The sequence below is a fragment of the Lissotriton helveticus genome, chromosome 3_1 (assembly GCF_964261635.1).
Source record: "Lissotriton helveticus chromosome 3_1, aLisHel1.1, whole genome shotgun sequence".
Taxonomy (NCBI): Eukaryota; Metazoa; Chordata; class Amphibia; order Caudata; family Salamandridae; genus Lissotriton; species Lissotriton helveticus.
Window position 1 is genome coordinate 1,908,309,793 of NC_136061.1, and position 18,309 is coordinate 1,908,328,101.

Below are 18,309 nucleotides of genomic sequence, written 5' to 3' on the forward strand. Positions count from 1 at the left end.
CATAGGTTATAGACCATATATAGTTAGGAATTAGCATTTAGAAAACCTTATTTTACTCACACAAAACCATTGAAATTCCATATATAGTTAGTTGCACTAACTATATCGCGCACCCGCAATCCACTGCTGATGATGTCACATATTACATCATTCATGACATGGTCAGTGACATCACTGATGACATCACTGATGACATCTCAAATGACATCACTGATGACATCACTGATGACATCTCAAATGACATCTCTGATGACATCATGACACACCAATACCAGTTACTACATACGCACTCACTGATTCCTACGTCTACACACACATTCACTCATTCACCCATACAATAACTCATACATACAGTCACTTAATATTACAACACTATCATATGCACTCATACACCTATGCAGACAGTCACACACTGCCACTCATCCATGGAGTTACTCACACACCAAGTCAGTCCTGTAAAGAATCAATCACACTTCCATTTCTTCATCTATACAGTTAAACACAGAACACCATACTTCAGTGACATCACTGATGACATCACTAATGACATCTGAAATGACATCACTGATGACATCTCAAATGACATCACTGATGACATCATGACACACCAATACCAGTTACTACATACGCACTCACTGATTCGTACGTCTACACACACATTCACTCATTCACCCATACAATTACTCATACATACAGTCAGTTATTATTAGAACACTATCATATGCACTCATACACCTAGTCAGTCCTGTGAAGAATCAATCACACTTCGATTTCCTCATCTATAGTTAAACACAGAACACCATACTTTTCACACATATACTAACACATACTTACTCTCTTATACAATCACTGATACAAGTACACATTGATATGCACAGAGTCACACACCTCCCAGCCAGCCACACACACACTCAGTCTTCCATACATCCAGTCATTCTTCAATATGTAAAACGTATTTAAACTTTACAAAAACACACAGACACTAGATGATGTCATCAGTGATGTCATTTGAGATGTCATCAGTGATGTCATCAGTGATGTCACTGACCATGTCATGAATGATGTAATATGTGACATCATCAGCAGTGGATTGCGGGTGCGCGATATATAGTTAGTGCAACTAACTATATATGGAATTTCAATGGTTTTGTGTGAGTAAAATAAGGTTTTCTAAATGCTAATTCCTAACTATATATGGTCTATAACCTATGGTTTTTTCAGTGAATATAGATATGCATATATTTTATGTGTGTGTAAAAAAAATATATATATATATATATACACAAACACAATCACACACACCCACACACACCCAGCGCCAGTCCCCACTGGGTAGTTGTAGTTAGGACCACGTTTTTTTTGCTTTGCTAATTACTTTAGCCCCAAACTTTCAAAAAACTAGTCTCATCCACCTCAGCTTCTTCCTGGAAGGCGATTCATCAAACGTGGGTCGACAATAAAGTTTCCCCATGCGCTTTTTTTATTGGAAAATTGAACAGCGATAAAGCAAATGTACCTTAATATAATTAAACAAAATTTGCTGAAAACTAAGATCTTATTGCAGAAAGTGAGCTTTTTAGTGATGTGTTATAAATCCATTCAGTAGTTTTTGAGAAATTAAGGTTCAAACTTTGCAAACCTGACACATCTAAAGATAAGATCTGTTTGCCTGCCACTACATCAACAAAGATGTGGTGGCGGACATTTTAGTGTTAGGGACTCAGTCCTGACAAAAATTTAAATTATTAAATGCTATTGCAGATCCACAGCGGATCGGCGGGTGCATGGTCACATAAAAAACAATTACGGGCAGGCTCCCACTCTTGTGAAAAATAAACTCCCCAGGGTGGGCCAGGGTCAACGGAATCCTCTTTTTGTGTATGCTGGGCATGACGAGGGTATGCAGCCCCTCCACCTGACTATTTAGAAGGGCCCGGGACCCCATCCCCCTGGGCTGTTTTCATATTTAGAGGAGGGGATGCAGCCCCTTTCCCTGTACCTTAGGAAGTCCTGGGGACCTCATGCCCTGTGGTCAACTTAGTAATGTTTGGGAGTGGGCTTGCTACAGGCCCGCCTTTCCAAGCTATAGGAGGGCCCCAGGGACTTCATCCCCCGGGGCCCAAAAGGGTAGTGTTCCAGGGACTATATCCCCTGGGACACGGACGTGTTCCCTTCCCAGGAGAGTGTGGGCAGGCAATATAAAATGAACTCACTGTCCACACCCTGTGTTCCCTACTAAGCAGTTCCCGTCAGATGGAAGCAAAACAACCTAGCGAGCAGTTAGCAGACAGAGGCCACAGGGCTTATCCCACAGCCCTCACCATGTAAGAGGTCTGGTTACCCCGGTGGGAGCGGGACACAGGGAAAAAATGGAATAATAAGTGGCTGGTGCCCCATATACATTATTCACTGTTCCAGCAAGTAGCGCCCTATAATGCCCTCTGGGGGCTTTTTATTTAAATTTTCTGATACTGGTGTTGCTTCTACAAGCACTTTTTTGATGTTCCAGAAGGCAGCAAGGAGCACAGGAGCCCCTCGACAACATTAAAGAGAAAAATGACAGTAAGTCTCCGGGGTCAATGAATCCATTACCCGTGTATTTATAAAATATACTGGCCATGTTGCTTTGCTCCTGCCTGTCGAGAACAGCTTTTTTTTATTTGAAAATCATTTTTGGTGACTTTTTGACAGTCAATAGGTGTGCTTTATATATGTTGATGTGCTCCCCTTCACATAAAGCCAATAGTCTTGCCTTTTATATTTATATATATGTTTTAAACATGGTTAGCGCCCTACCTGTTGCGCTGGGCCGAAGGACGTGCGTGAGAGGATCAGGGGTTGGTTGCAGCCACATGTCAGATCCAATCCCACTTTATGCATGCCCAAAAGCGTTATGGGGTGGGAAACCTGGATGAACGCCTCTTCAGCGCCCGACATCGCCATCGCCATCCCGGACGGCTACAAGATCATCCGGAGAGACCGCGTCAACCAGACAGGAGGAGGCATCGCCATCATTCACAGGAACACCATCCGCATCACGACCAACACCGACGACACCATCGCACCCGCCGAACACCTGCATTTCCAGATCCACGTCAACCCCAAGACCACCCTCAGAGGCACCCTCATCTACAGACCCCCGGGACCACGCACACAATTCAGCGAGGACATCGCCGACTTCATCAGCCCGCTCGCCCTCCCCTCAGCCGACTACATCCTCCTCGGGGACCTCAACTTCCACCTGGAGAACAACGACCACCGCAACACCACCACCCTGCTGGATAACCTCGCAAACCTGGGACTCAAGCAACTGGTGACCACCCCCACCCACCTCGCCGGACACACACTCGACGCCGTCTTCTCATCCAGCAAAGACAACGCCTTCAGCCATGCCACAGGACTCCAATGGACGGACCACAGCTGCGTCCACTTCACCTTCAGAAGAACGACGATCCACCACCACCAGCAACAGGTTGCCCGAAGAAGCTGGAACAAGATCACAGCCGACCAGCTCGCCGCTTCCCTGAGTCAGCACCCTCCCGCCAGCTCAGCGAACCCCAGCCAGGCCGCCGACAACCTCACGAAGTGGATCAGCAACTGCGCGGACGAACTCGCCCCTTTGAGGACCCCGCCCAGCAGACCCGGCAGCAAGAAAGCCCCATGGTTCACCGACGAACTCAAGAGCTCCAAGAAGAACTGCCGAGCCCTCGAGAAAGTCTGGAGAAGGGAACCAACACCGGACAACATGACCACCCTCAAGCTTGCCACCCGGAAGCACCACCAACTGATCCGCGCCACCAAGAGAACTGCATTCAAGAACCGGCTGGACAACAACGCACACAACTGCAAGGAACTCTTCAACATCGTGAAAGAGCTCTCCAACCCCAACGCCGGAAACGACATCACCCCATCGCAAGACCTCTGCAACTCCCTCGCCTCCTACTTCCACAACAAGATCACGGACATACACAACAGCTTCAGCATTCAACCATCGCACACAACGACCGCAGCAACGCCGCCCACCACCACCCTCCGCGCCTGGACTCCGATCAGCACCGATGACACCGTCCGCATAATGAACTCCATCCACTGCGGATCTCCGACCGACCCCTGCCCTCACCACGTCTTCAACAAGGCCGACACTGTCATCGCACCCCACCTGCGGGACATCATCAACACCTCCTTCGACACCGCCACCTTCCCGGAGGGCTGGAAGCACGCCGAACTCAGCGCTCTACTAAAGAAACCAACAGCGGACCCCACCGAACTCAAGAATTACCGCCCCATCTCGCTCCTCCCGTTTCCAGCCAAAGTCATCGAGAAGACCGTCAACAAACAGCTGGCCGCCTTCCTCGAGACGAATGGATCCCTCGACCCCTCACAGTCTGGCTTCCGAGCCAACCACAGCACCGAGACCGCCCTCATCGCTGCCACCGATGACATCCGAGCCCTGATGGACAACGGAGAAACAGCGGCCCTCATCCTCCTAGACCTCTCCGCAGCATTCGACACTGTCTGCCACCGCACCCTAGTGCAGCGCCTCAGCAACGTCGGAATCCAGGAGAAGGCACTGGAATGGATCGTCTCCTTCCTCGACGGAAGAACACAGAGAGTCCGTCTACCACCGTACAAGTCAGAGGCCAACGAAGTCATCTGCGGCGTCCCTCAAGGATCCTCGCTGAGCCCCACCCTCTTCAACGTCTACATGAGCCCCCTCGCGCCCATCGCACGCCAACACAACCTGAACATCATCTCCTACGCCGATGACACCCAGCTGATCCTCTCCCTGACCAACGACCCCGCCGCTGCCAGAGCCAACCTTCACGAAGGGATGAAAGATGTAGCCGAGTGGACGACGACCAGCCGCCTGAAACTGAACTCAGACAAGACGGAAGTCCTCATCCTGGGCTCCTCGCCCTCCGCCTGGGACGACTCCTGGTGGCCCCCCGCCCTGGGCACCGCACCCACACCGACAGACCACGCACGCAACCTGGGCTTCATCCTGGACTCCTCCCTCTCCATGACCAGACAAGTCAACGCCGTCTCCTCGTCATGCTTCAACATCCTGCGCATGCTACGGAAGATCTTCCGGTGGATCCCCACCGAGACCAGGAAGACGGTCACCCAGGCCCTCGTCACCAGCCGACTGGACTACGGCAACGCCCTCTACGCCGGAACCACCGCCAAGCTCCAGAAGAGACTCCAGCGGATCCAGAACGCCTCAGCCAGACTCATCCTCGACATCCCCCGACGCAGCCACATCTCCGGACATCTGAGAGACCTGCACTGGCTCCCCGTCAACAAGAGAATCACCTTCCGTCTCCTCACCCACGCACACAAAGCCCTGCACGATCAAGGCCCGAGCTACCACAACAACCGCATCAACTTCTACGCTCCCAAACGCCACCTCCGATCAGCCAGTCACGCCCTCGCCGCCGTCCCCCGCATCCGAAGAACGACAACAGGAGGAAGGTCCTTCTCCTACCTGGTCGCCAAGACCTGGAACTCCCTCCCGGCCGACATGCGCCTGACCCAAGACCACCTCTCCTTCAGAAAGAAGCTCAAGACCTGGCTGTTCGAGCAGTAGCAGCACACCCCCCCCCAAGCGCCTTGAGACCCTCCGGGTGAGTAGTGCGCTCTATAAATGTCCTTGATTGATTGATTGATTGATTGAGAATTGGGTGCCTACTGTGTGTTGCTTGCTGATGGACATTTGACTGTATGTTAAAAATAACCATAGAAATTAACTAAAAAAACAAAGGTTAAAATGATGTTATAGTTAGGAATTGAAATGTTCTCTTAATTTACATTCAAAAAAATTTGAAATTAACTGCAAAAATATGAGTTTAGAGGGATGTTATAGTTTTTTTTAATACTTGTTTTTATTGCAACTCTGCATGAACATCATTGTGCATCATCATAAGAAGGGTGTTACATATTTGCCCATGGGGCTGATTCTCAAATAGATCGTGCATTGCACTTTTCGAGCAGAGAACACATTTTGAACAAAACAGAACCAAAAAACGGTCCATCTTGGCGGCAGCTAGTGATGGAACCCATCCCACACACAACTTATTAAAGATCACTGAAAGCCGGCAGTGTGGACACAGTCCTCAATGACTATCCAGCAAATGACAAGGGGACAGTTTTTGCTGCTATCCAGCCTGGTTCAACGTTACCCAGGGGAGCCAGGTGTATCGGCAGTTGCTGTGTGTGGCGGATCTGGTGTGTGGCTAGACTGCTGTGTTGCGCCCCTCCCCTCGTGGTCTCCCGGTGACCGCAGTTCTTCTAGCATGTGCTCCCAGTCATCCAGATCATTGCATTCTCCTCTGTTCGCACTGCATGTAAACAACACTCCTCAGCCACCCACCACTCTTCCATGTCCTCCTTCCATTCCTCCACCGTTGGGGGGACTGTGTTCGTCCAGGGAATACCTAAGGAGGGTGTCGGCAAAACTCCTAGCAGGCAGTGTTTGATTGATGCTTCTATTAGAATCATTGTGGCCATGCAGAGTACCTGACGGACATGCTGCCGGTACTGCTGCAGGCGAGCGCAGGACCAGGTCATATGTAAAAAAGTTGCAGGGTCTGCACCTCATCTGGGGCAGTGCGATGGGCACCTTGGCTTAAAATGGGCTAGTCTCTGAGGTGTCATGAAGGTGCTGTGTAGGTAGTAGAATTGTGAGAGTTTGAACCTAGCATTACTAGCTACCTCTTGCACCTGGGAAAACGCTTTTTTCCATTCTCCTTCCATGAGTGGGACAGGCAAATCTTCTATCCAGTTTCTTAGAGGTTTCAACTATGCGGTCCTCTTTCAGCACTTTGTAAATACGTAAGATTAGCCCTCTGGTGCACCCCGGATCTATTTGTAGTGCCAGCGTGTGGGACTCAATCGGCTCGTCTGGGTAGGAGGTTCATATCTCGCGGGTCATTCTTGAAATGCTTTCATATTGTAGGAAGTACCCCCCCAGGACTTGGAACCACTCCTACTCGTCCGCAAAGGACATAAATGTCCCATTCGTATACAAGTCCCCAACTGTCGAGCATCACCCTTCATACCATTTGGTCATATCCATGACTGACTGGATCTGACGAAACCCCTGCAACCATTGTAATGGAAGCGAGGTGGTGTACGGTGTCGTACGGGTAACCCGGATCACAGCTTGTTCCCAGGCCCTTGACACTTGCCAGACTGTGTGTGGACATTCCCTGGGGGCCCGCGAGCCCATCATCAGGTATCTCTGTAGATCCCCTCCAATGCCCCAGTCAGCCAATAATGATTTTTCCATATTGTTGCCATCAGCGCACCATTGCGCGTCGTATTGCAGCAGCCCGCGAAATAGTAAAGCCTTAAATCCGGGAGTCCCAGTCCTCTGGAATCCAGTTCAAATTTGAATAGGTCAAATTTTACTCTATTGAGTCCTCCAGCCCACACCGACGAGACCTGCAAGTTGTTTAGCACAACAAAAGTAGATCTCTCAGAATGTCACAGAATGTATTTTGAAACTCATACAGGCACCTGGGGAGCATGACCATCCTCGCTAGGGCCACCCATCCAATAACCAATAGGGTCAGTCTATTCCAGAACCGGATAGACTCTCTCATTCCAGCAATGACAGCTCCCATATTCAGTGCATACTGAGCATCTGGGCTATGGGCTACCTGAATGTGTAAATATCTAAGATGGTCCAACTCTCATTTGATCTCCACCTCAGGGAGGTGCTGCACCTCACCATGTGCAAGGGCCGCAAGTGGCAATATGACTGATTTTCTGTGATTGATGTGTAACCCCGAAGCCAGTCGAAATATGTGCAATACTGCTAGGAGTGTCACAATCGCTTCCTCCAGCTGGCTAATGTAAAGCAAGGCATCACTGGCGTACAAGGATATTACGTACAGGGATGTTATAGTTAGATGAAAATGGCAGTTAAAACATAACATTTTAACTGCACCCCATCCCCTGGACTGTTTGCATATTTAATGGAGGAGGGAGTGGGGCCCCTCTCCTTGACCCTTTATAAGGTCCCGGAGACTCCAACCCCTAGGGCTTGTAATATATTTAGAGGAGGGGGCTGTGCCCTCTCTCCCTGTGCCTTTAGGGGGCCACTGGACACCTGTGCCCCAGAGCTAATTTAGTAATTTTGGGAAGGGAGGTACTTCTTTCCATGCACTGCTAATAACCTCACATATTACAATACTCATGACATGTTCAATCACCCCCTTGATACCAGCACTGCGACATCTGAAATTACATCATTGATGACAACACTGTGCATGGTGGGGGTACAAGTTCTAGTTACTTTAGGGCACAAGTTATAAATATTTTAGATAACTATAGTTGATGGATTCGTTAGTTTAAAACATTGTTTTAACTGCCATTTTCATCTAACTATAATGTCCTTTTAACCTTAGTTTTTTCATTGACTATATATATATATATATATATATATATATATGCACTGAAAACGCAAAGGTTAAAGTGATGTTATAGTTAGATGAAATATGCCATGACAATTTAACATTTGAAACTTTTAAAAAAAACTGAAATTAACACGTTAGTTATGTCTAGTAACTGTAAGTTACTCCCTAAGGTAAATATAACTCGCACTCCTCCATGCACAGTCTTGTCATTAATGCTATCCTCTGAAATGTTGCAGTGATGTCATCAAAGTTGTCATTGTACGCGCCATGAGTGATGTAATATGTAGGGTAATTAGCAGTGCCTGGCGAGGGCGCGGGTTATAGTTACCTTAGTTACCTAAGGGATGGAAGCACAGCGCACAGGGATGGAGAACGATACTACCATGTGTCCCAGATACTGCGGTAGTAAGACGTGGAGAAGTGTGGCTCAATGGTTAGAGCGGCAGACCTTGATGCAGAGCTCTGGCCCGGGACCAGGGTTCGATTCCTGCCTCGGCGGGTCTCGGGCTCAAAATTCCTCTGACCTGATATTCTCGCCTCAGTGCCTAATCTAATCATGGGTCCCACGCTGCAACTCTGGGCAATAGCTTGCTTAATCTCCACAACGGCCCCCACAGCGCTGGGATGCCTGGTTTCACCATGGGGGTGCCCAGGAGTGGACACTTCACAATGAAAGCCAGGAAGGGTTCCTTAGCGGTATGAGTACAAGCGCCGGGAGACCCGGTCCGGGTAGCTGCGCGCTATACAAGTACAAAAACAACAACAAGACGTGGGCACATCATAGGTGCCTCACATCAGTGTTATCCCTACGGGCACAGAGCCGTAGGAGCAGAAGAGCAAAGCACAGTGCAGGATTCTAGAGAAGCCTCGAAGATAGTTGGTACCTCTGGACTAAAAAGCAGGAGACACTGAAGGCCATGGGTATGGGGGCTTTGGGTGAACTTGGATTCGCCATTGTATATTTCAGTATTTCTCGGACTGTGCTGTGGAATTGGCACCATTTAGTGCTGTATTCATGCGACACTATTAGGGCACTATGACACCAGAATTCCCATGATTCTGTGGATTTGTGCAGCGTCCCAGCGGGAATACTTGTGATTTGCAGACTGGTTGACCCACCCACCCAGCCCCAATCCAGCTCACATTCAGCCAGTGGGAGGGGCCAGGATGGTGTGGACGTGTCAGCGCAATGGCCGATGCACTCTTTCTTCTCCTGTCTTAGGGGCACGCTGACCTCTCATGTGTCACTTTAAGCGCTCACATGCACTAAAGTGTCAAAATATGAGCTTTTTTCCGACCTCCCTGGCAACCACTTAAATAAAATTGAGCTCAGCTCGTATTTCTTGACAAATAAAAGTTTAGAACTACTGTGCTCGTTGTTAAAAAGTAGAAAGCACTCTTGGCAGATGAAAAATAGTTTAAAAAAAATAAAAATAACCGTACAGAACGAAATTCTTGCATGGACAATTCCTGTATCATCCTACAGCATGTATTATTTGTTGCCAGTTTCTTCATTTTAATATTGAAATGCATTTTAAAACGTGTAGGATGCCTGATAAATTGCACTGCTCTGCCTTCAGCAAGTGATAGGTAAGCACTTTTTTGGCCGGGTGACCTTTCATCTTAAAGTCTCTCTTTTTTCCATTTCCTTTTCATGCCAAGTATTGCCAGCGCGTCTTCTGGCCCACAGGGAGTTGACCCATTCTGTGTCAACACTTTGGAAGGAGTCTGCCAGTTTGAATAAGGGATGTTGGCATTGCCTCGAGCACACTGGGCATTGTGCCAGTCTAACTCAGTCCCGCAGATGGTGAGCCTGGGTCACGAGAGGGTGTTTCTCAAAAAGATGGGGAAGAAAAATCTGCTGTTCTCAACACAGCTGGGAGTTTCTCAGGGAGCTGGCTTTAAAACTGCATGGATATGCAAGAGAAAGTCATATAGCAAATGTAATGTCAGGGACGTCTCTCACCTTTAAGAAAGAACAGCGGGAGGTTTCCTTAAGAATACGAATTATCTGTTTCTACTCCAGTAATGCTGCGTTCAAGTGATATATCGAGCTCTTCTAAATATGTCTTCTCACCAATTTGATTGGCGTTTTATTCTGCACTCTGTTCTGTTGAAACATTCACATCGACTTTAAGAAAAGCTATATGCTATGGAAACTCATCTGGTCATTAATATTCTTTTATTAGGGTTCTATAACTATTATGAGCAAGTTATAGAACTATAACTTGGTACTTGCTTTGCAACATAGCTGCATGTACATACGCTTGCACAAGGCTTTACATAACGTCTCAGGTATGTTTATAGAGCCTACTTTGACTCCCCAATTATCTTGGGCTAGTGGCATAACTGTTGACTGCTATGCAATTCAGTGGTGCTAGTTTTATCGACCTCTAAAGGAAGAAAGCCTGAGTAGGTCTGCCAGGAGTCGCAGCTTTGTATTGTCAACTACATTTGCTTGTATGGCGTAGCTGATGAGCCATTGTTTGAAGCACCCACAACACACCTTTTAATTATTTAGTTCTGTCACTTTATGGCATTAGAAATTACCTATCTGTTGTCACACTATCTACTTTACCAAAGTCTTCAATCCATGCCGGCCTTCTCCTGGAACCACAAATATTGTAGTCTGCCTTGTGGCACAGGAGATGTTTGGCGGTGTGAGTGTGATTGTCGGCGCGTTGTTGCTATCAGCCCTCCATCCCCATGAACAAATAGGTTGCAAGGTCTTCCCTGGACTTTCACCCATTCACTTCTGTCTGGGCAGCTGACAAACAGGATAATAAGTAAGCAGAGAACAATATTAAGGTGTGGTTATTGTGTCAAGGTTATCAAGAGGCTTGCTCGTCCCCTCTAAGCCACTGGGGTCTCCTGCACCGTTCAGAATCACACTGCAGGGATGCATTGGCATCCAAAACCTATTCATGCCCTTATTAGAAACAAATCTCTAAAGTTGCTTTACGGGCTCTGTTTGGGGACAGGAGGCACCAAGTGAGCACTACCCACTAACCAAGGATGCCTTTGTATAAGACTGTCCCTGGAGTGCTGACGTCTATGGAGCATGGATCAACAAAGCATGCATGGGGCCTTTTTTGAAACAATTTCCCTATTTCCAGTGTGTAGAGAGTGACAATTTAATTGTCTGCTGATGGTATATGCAGGAGCCAAGTCCATGCGACTAAACCAGCTATCATTGACCCTCATTGTTCTAGTCTTAAGAGGTCTTTTTAGTCATAGATGTGTATCCCCATTTCAATTAATCTGTTAGTAAACCCATAATTTGTAATTCATCAGAAATCGTTATTTCTAAGTATTTTAAAGCCCAAAAGATTCATTAACTGCCCACTCAGTGAATTAAAGAAGATTTTGTGACGTGTAAATATGAACTCCTACCAGCTGGAATGATGCTATGGCAGATTATGAAAAATAATAGATCCACGGGTTACCTGAGTCTGTAGTCAGAGGATTTGGAAACCCCAGTTGGCTGCACCTTTCTCTGGAAGTCTCATAAAACCAGTTGCAATACTACACCCTGGAACTGACCTTTGCTGTCTTTTGCCCTGTAGTTCAGCCAATATGCTCTGTCCGGTAGCACAAGGAAAACAGTGACACAAGACCTCATTATCAGCCGACGTGACTACGGCAACATAATCTATAAAGGAACCACCACAAAACTCATGAAAATGCTCCAGACGGTTCAGAACTCAGTAGCCATACTAATCCCAACCTGCCGAAGACCCACATCACCCATCACCTAAAGAATCTCCACTGGATCCCCCGTTCAGAAAAGATGCCACTTTAAGCTGGTGACCCACGCCTACAAAGCCCTCCACAACCAAGGACCAGCCTACATGAATCACTGAATCACTGCCTGACCTTCAAACAACCAACTAGAAACCTTCGCTCCCCACACCTCGCCCTCGCACAGATAACATGCATCTGCCACTGCCGATCAGAGGATGCTTCTTCTCCCACGGTGCCGCCAAAGAATGTAACACCTTCCCCTCCATCTCTGCACCACACCCTCGCTCACCTACTTCAGAAAGGGACTCAAGACTTGGCTCTTCGACTCAGAGCAGCAGCACCGCACCTGAATACCCCCTGGGGTGATTAGTCAAGCTTTACAAGTACTACTTGATTTGACTTGATTGATTGACACTCAAACTAGGCCCTTTTCTGTGGGTTTCTGGTGCTGATGTTTCCAGAAGCTTAAGTATTTCCAGAAGGCATCTGGAGCCTCAAAAGTGTTGTTTGTAGAATATGCATTTTCAGTAACCGCTTAATTTTCTCCTGCAGTACAACATATTCATGTTGTTGATCCTCTTGTTGTATGTGTCAATTGACATAAAAATGCTCTCAGATTGAGATTAGCTGTAAAAACAAAATTCCCTTCTTTATCAGAATTTGGGAATATGTATGTCTTTGGTTAGTGGCTATGTACTACCAAAATTGAGGTGAAACATAGTATTGAGGGGAGCAGTTCAGTAACAGCGACCTTCAATGACAACCTCAAAAACCACTTAGTTAAACATTTAGGTACTCCGGTCTCAGTTGATATCTTAAAATTGTACATTTTGGAAAATAAACCACTTTTATCTGAAGAAGTAGTTTAAAGCCAGGAAAAGAACGGGACCGTGGGGGAAATTTCCCATTAGTGGGATACATTCATTTAGTTAAAATTGTTATTCTATCACTCTTTATTATATTTTAGTCAAGTCCTAGTTTCTTGTTAGATGTTCATTTAAGAACTTTATCATTTGATTCTGAAATTGATATGGACTTGTGAGACCACTATGTTGAGCAGTAAGAAACTGTATCGCTCTCTAAAAATTAAGGGGCTCATTAGGATGGCGGACGGACCTGCGTCCGTCCGCCACCCTAGAGGAGGAGGGACCGTCCGCAGGGGCAGCGGCGGTCCCTCCAGTGCAATTAGGATGTGACCGCCAGCCTAGCGGTCACATCCTCAATATTTAACATTGCGGCGGGTGCTGCTTCAAGCAGCACCCGCCGCAAGGTTAAATATGCATGCTTAGTATTTGCATGCACAAAGCGGCAGGCACCGCACGGTGCCTGCCGCTTCGTGCACGCAAATGCAGGGGGGTACCATAGGTACCACCCATGTGCACCCGCCACCCCCCCAATCACCCTTGGTGCCCGCAACGGGCCCCCAAAGAAATCACCGTATGCCTTTCCACGGCGGAGAATCCGCCGCGGAAAGGCATCTGTTTTCCGCCATCCTAATATGGCTGGCGGTGTCTGATAGACACCGCCAGCCATGTTAGAGCTTTTCCGCTGCGGTCGGAAGGCGACCGCGGCGGAAAAGCTGCGGACCGATTTTGAGACCCACCGCCATCCTAATTTGGCGGTGGGTCTTTTGTGCCTCCCCAGCGTTTTCCCGCATCCTCCGGGCCGGCGGTGGCTTCCGCCGGCCCGGAGGATGCGGGAAAACCGCGATCCTAATGAGCCCCTAAGTTTGGGCTCTAAAGGTTATTACTATGGTGCTACCAAATCTTGCTTGCAAGGATTACCTGAACTTGGTTTGGCAATTGCCTCTAATACAGCTTTGTAGCAATGCTTGACAGACAATTATAAACGTCCATGGCCAAGATTTTAACATTCAAGGTTTAGGTAGATTTGTGTAAAAATGGTTGGGAAATACTCCAGTGGCACTACAGAATGCTTGGTAAAATGTACCTTCACATGGGAAGTCCGTGGCAAATAGCAATGCTCAAATATTTTTGGAGGGAAATTTGAAGGAGTTTGGGTTCCTGAGCAGAGAAGTACATTTGTAAATACTTACAGCTGCACAATGTTTGGGTACATTTAGGTATAAACACTACGAAAATAAAGTTATTGATTATCTCTGCTTCATCTGGGACTTTATATTTAAAATGTACAAAAGACCTACTCAGTGGACAATTACCATATCTTGAAGTTATTTTGAATATATCAAATGGAGGTACCCATCAGGGTATTTTTTGCAGGGAGTGACATACTTTGAGTTTATTCATGCATAGATAGGGGATTTATGCCAATCTGAGATTTGATCAGTATTTCTGTGTGTGTCAGCTGTATTGGAGTCCTCACTGAACATAACATCTTTTTCTGCTAACTGAATTTCAATGCCCCATATGCAAACGTGGAGAAAGGAATTGGGAGTATCTTTTATACTTGACAGTGTTTAATGAATTATTAGTAGAGCTTTTCAGATGTATAAGCGAAACACAGGACGCTAGTTAGTTTGTCACTCCTAAGATAAGTGTGTCCCTTATCTGTTTAGAAAGGATTACACGTGTTGGAACCTAGAAAGCTGAAATTTGATATTTATTGGCTTTCATGATGCTGTATCAAGAAGCACAATAAATTATAAATCAGAAAGACCATCACATTCTTTGAGTGTTGGCAAAACATGTGTTTCATCATGCACCCAGAAGCACTATTTTGTTTGTGCAAAGATCTTGGATCCATAGTTAAAAAGATTTGGGGTAACTGGAAGGTATTAATAAGAGACTCTAAATGCTGTAGAATGAACTTTAATTAAATATTTTATTTGGGCGAATATCTGATTAACATGTCAAAGTATCAGGAAGAATTGATTTGGCTGGGTGCATAGATATATGTACAAAAAGGTACCTAGGGTATAGGAAAACCAAAGGGCAAAGGAAACAGTGCTGTTCTCCATAGGGGTGTTTTCTTAATGGGCAAAATACTCATTCACTCAGAGTTGCAATGCTTCATCATAGAGCCCCTCCTCACATTGGTAGATGGATCCACCAATGTGGACACCAACTCTGGAAAACAGGGGAGCTCCTGAGATGGAAAATCAAAAGCCACGGAGCGATCAATGGTGGCCTATGTAAAGTGGTGTGTGGGGATAATTTTTGATAAGTGTACAGCGGAATCCAGTTAAAAATACTCAAAGGTGGACGAAAATTACATTTTTAGCATAGGGTTTTGGATTATTATTTGAGACCTCAATAAGTAATCACAGCCCTTTAGCCACTAAATTAACCTTATTTTAAGCCCCTGGTAGCTATGACACAGAGGACATGCTTAACATATGGCAATGTGTAAATTATTCATGCAGTGCCTCAACAGTAATACAGTCAAAATGAAAAACAATAAAAACCCTAACCTAAATTAGAAAAATTGTGTAAATGTGAATAAATGAAATTACACCAACATGACAAAATTCAATAAGGGGAACCGTGGCTATGAATTTTGAAAGTTTTATAGTTGAATGGTGCCAAGAAACACAAAAGGGCCAATGATAGTCAACGGTCCCAATAGACCCAGACCCAGGTGTAGTTTGAGGTTGGCCACCAGCTTCGTTCTGGGTAAAGTTTTTTCTTTCTGATTTAGTGTTTTTAGTTCCAATCCACCAGAGGAATACACTCTAAAGCCTAGAGGAGGATAGAAGGGTCCTTTTAATGGATGAACAATGAGAACTTGAATCTACGTAGAAGGAAATATGGAGCTCGGATTCAATGATAACAAGCATTATCCAAGAGAGCTATTGGTTTTCTCAATGTTTTTAGCCGCGTTGTATAGCAGTGAGGCGGATATATTTTTTTAAAGCTATAATGTGACCAGTGCAAGCCGCATCAGTGTTTTTGTTTTTGTTTTTACTTCTGGCTGGGCGGGAAGCGGCATGGGGGGGGAGGATATGTGGGTGGGAACACCGGCAGAGGGTGTTGTAAAAAACTTTTTGGGTTTATTGCGGCAGTAGGGTGGGAGGCAATACCTTGGGCGAGTCAGGGGCAACCAGGACAACTGAGCCAGTGAGGTACTGGGGAATGCTGATGATAACAGAGTGTGAGAAGCAAGGGCTGGTGACAAGCAGATGACAGTGGAGAGCTGAGTAGGGTGCGTATGGGGGTGGCAACACGGGCAGAGGATGTGGAGGGAAAAATGTTTTTTTTTGTTTATTGTGTTCAAGTTGGCTGCCCAAGACAAAGATAAGCATTACTCATAAGTGAGAGGGTGATAAATACTGTCAAGCCATAAAAACTCACTCAATCCCTTTACTGTTGCATGCGGTGTACCTCAAAGCTCTGTTTTCTCTTCCACCCAATTAGATATGGAACGCCTTGGTTCACTTCTAAAAGATACCAACATTACCTACCACTTCTATGTCAATGACAGGGAGTTGTACTTAACAGTACCCCTCCTCGAGGACACCACCTTCCTCACAGTCACAAAGACCTTGTAAATAAATTCAGTCCTTGAAGATTCATCACCACCTTAAATTAAAACCCATGAAAACAGACATCTCGCGGCTCTGTCCCACCCACTGCTCCACACCACTCCCATCATGGTTGAACACTCTCAACCTCTTCTGTCAACGATCCATCATTAAGTATGCCAATCCTTAACAAGAATCCCAGCTTCCTGACCCAGATAAAAGCATAGGCTAAAGAAGCACAATTCCAAATGAGACTTTTGTGTGGTATCCAACCTTCACTATGATGATTTTCAATAAGTCATTTTATCACTAGTCCATTTAAGATTAGGCTACTGTATGTCCTGCTGATGATTATGCCAAAACTACATCTCACTTCCCTGAAACCTGCATTCCACTTTGAAGCTAGATTAGTCTCTGGAACCAGGAAATATAGCTATATCAGGGCAATCTTCGTCTCCCTGGAGTGACTTCAATCGATGCGAGAGGCACTTAAATCGGCCTGCATCATACACAAACCCTACACTCGAAAACTCCTAGCTACCTTGCAATACACTCATCATCTCAAGTACTAAAAAGAAAGTGCACAGCTTTTAACACTTTTCTACTTAAAGTCAGAATCTCCAGAAAAAAACTCTCAAACTGTCCTTCTCATAGATTGCTCAAAACTTTCAAACTCCATTCGCCATCAGAACAGATCAAATTTACAAAAGTGAAATTAATATGCTCTCTATAACCTAAGTCAAACTCTTTCCAACTAAAATCTTTCAAGACTTGCGTCTTTAAAGATGTCGCATTTGTAAGAGGGGTGATGTTAAACTGGGGTTTCCCTAATGGGTAATTTCCGAACCACTCTTCTCCATTATGTAATTTGTACACCATAACATGCACTCTTGTTTTTGATGAAAGCAGTATATATGTTCCTCTCTAGCCCCTACTGCAACTCAAATATAGCATTTCTCCCTTTTAAGTTTGTGAAATGTATCCTGTCTTTGTTAATGGTAATCGTTTTAACCATGAATGCTAATTGTGCGGCCTTGTAAAGCAACTCTGACTCCGTTGTGCCATGCCCACGCTATAGAGATTCACCCAAAAAAACAAATGCAAATAGAATACTTGTGCAGTCACCATGTCACCTCTACATCACCGTAAAACCTGGAAAATGCTCCAGTGAAAGAGAAAACTTGTGCAGTCACCATGTCACCTCTACATCACCGTAAAACCTGGAAAATGCTCCAGTGAAAGAGAAAACTTGTGCAGTCACCATGTCACCTCTACATCACCGTAAAACCTGGAAAATGCTCCAGTGAAAGAGAAAACTTGTGCAGTCACCATGTCACCTCTACATCCCCGTAAAACCTGGAAAATGCTCCAGTGAATTCCTATGTGCAGACCTGCATGCAGAATAGTACATTTTCCTCTCACCAGACTGTTTCATTCACTTACTCACTGGAAGGAATTGCCAATTGTGTAATTCAATATATGTCACATTTCTGCCAAAGGTATATTTTCTGACTGCACTAATTTTCTTCTCATTGTCTACCAGGCTGAAAGAACACCACCGTGCAGCTATTAAAGTTATTCGTCGGATGCAGTACTTTGTGGCAAAAAAGAAATTTCAGGTGAGTATTTCTTGGGTGAAATACAGGTTTGTGCCTTAACTGCTGCGACACTGTGTGGGAGAATTAATGAGTGGGCGTGTTTCAG

At 45.8% G+C, this 18,309-nt stretch overlaps 1 protein-coding gene across 1 annotated transcript in view; it reads left to right on the top strand.

Annotated features, from left to right (window-relative positions):
• KCNQ1 (potassium voltage-gated channel subfamily Q member 1) overlaps positions 1 to 18,309 on the top strand; it is a 1,107,170-nt gene that overhangs the window by 867,836 nt on the left and 221,025 nt on the right. Inside the window, exon 12 of the mRNA XM_078682891.1 lies at positions 18,149 to 18,224. Within this exon, the coding sequence (XP_078539017.1) occupies positions 18,149 to 18,224 (76 nt within the window). The remainder of the gene's footprint in view (positions 1 to 18,148; positions 18,225 to 18,309) is intronic.